Genomic DNA, 1,609 nt, shown 5'->3' with positions numbered 1-1,609 from the left:
GGATTCAGTGAGGTGTCTGATGAGGAAGCAAACATTTGCAGACTTTTTGGCTCTGCCTCAGTGAGGCACCAAGAGCACACCTTGCCCACAGGCAAATGTGTTGCAACATAAAATGCAAATAGCTTGAAAGAAAATAAGAAGCATTGAAGACACAGCTCTTTATGTGCCCTGGAGGAAGAGGGGAAACTGGCAAGCCCTTTGTAAGACAATTCATGGAAGACTCATTTGACACAACCATGATGACACTCATATTATTGGTATTAAAAGTCTTGACTTGTCACAAAACATACTTTGCTACAGATGCAGTTAATTAATAAACAAAATAGTTCAGTACCTACAAGGAAAAAAATTCACATTTAACAAGTGTAATTTCACATTTTTCTTATGGGACCGTTAATTCAGAGTCAGCTCTTTGAGCATGGTAAATATCTTACACACAAAAAAATAAATTAATCAATAGCTTTTGTATATACAGAAGAGAACAATGGGTAAAACTAAATCACAGTTGCTGCTCAACAGCAATTATCTCTAAGATGAACCTCTAGTCATACATGACAATTAAAATGGTAGTTCTGTCCATTCACATAAAAAATAGTGTTGCTACTGTAGACTAAAACTAAATTATGCAATTCATTGATGATAATATCACTTGTGCTGCCATCCTTATCTCTTGACTATGCTCTTGTTCTGCAACAGCACAGGAGGGGAATTATCCTGTCAGAATTTCGTGACAGTGTTTGTGGTCACCAGAAATCTGTATGAGAGAGAAAAAGTCCCACTTAGCAGTAGGAGGATGACAGCTATAATCCCAATAGGAATGGCAGCACCAGGCTCCTGCGCTGCTGGGCTGGAGGGCATGTAGTAAGAAGGAGGAAAAGCAATACTCTGGTTATGTGTTACAGAATAGAAGTTCCAGCTCACAGGAATGAGGACACAGAGACCAGCGAATATGTAGAAGAAGCCACCCACCAGGAAGAAACGAGTAATGAGAGTTTTGTGAGTGATTCCCATGTAAACATTTCTCAGAGCAAATATTGTGGCAGTGAGTCCCAGCAAGCCCATGAACATGGCGATCAAGAGGAGACCTTGAGCAGCATAAATTTCCTGGGGGATGGAGGAGTCGTAACCACTGAATTTATGGCAGAACAGTTCTTTATAGCCAGGCGAGACATGCAGGTAACTGATGAAGCAGACTTTCCAAATCCCCACCCAGGCAATGCCAGAGGAGATGATGGTGGTGTTGGCCACATGCCACACTCTCCATTCCACAATTCCCATGGACACGGTGCACAGGATCCAGCCTACCGTACCCAGAGCAAAGGTGGCCAGCTGGAGGTGCGAGGTACTGGCCAAGGAGCTCATGCTCTCAAGATGCTCTACTCTGTTGCTGATACTGTTGCCATGTGAAGAGAGACACTGGAAAAAAATACAGTATAAAATTACAAAGGCCATTATTAATTGGATGAATAGGTGAACCTATCAGTGAAAAAGAAAAAGAGAACATGTGTGCAGTGGGAAGATGGGAGGATGGAGAAAAAGAGAACGTGTACAGTGGGAAGATGGTAGTCATCTTCCTCCAGCTGTAGTGATTTGTTGAAGTTTAATGCTC

At 42.1% G+C, this 1,609-nt stretch overlaps 1 protein-coding gene across 1 annotated transcript; it reads right to left on the bottom strand.

Moving 5' to 3' along the window:
- Positions 1-717: 717 nt before the first annotated feature.
- Positions 718-1,362, bottom strand: CLDN34 (claudin 34; the record flags this gene model as incomplete). The annotated part of the gene is made up of 1 exon (XM_080352547.1): positions 718-1,362. One exon carries the CDS (start codon positions 1,360-1,362, stop codon positions 718-720), a length of 645 nt encoding a protein of 214 aa, XP_080208673.1.
- Between the last annotated feature and the right edge of the window lie 247 nt (positions 1,363-1,609).

The sequence above is a fragment of the Nesoenas mayeri genome, assembly GCF_963082525.1.
Source record: "Nesoenas mayeri genome assembly, chromosome: 1".
NCBI classification, from domain to species: Eukaryota; Metazoa; Chordata; class Aves; order Columbiformes; family Columbidae; genus Nesoenas; species Nesoenas mayeri.
Note: the sequence above shows the minus strand (reverse complement) of the source record. Positions and strands in the feature narration are given on the sequence as shown.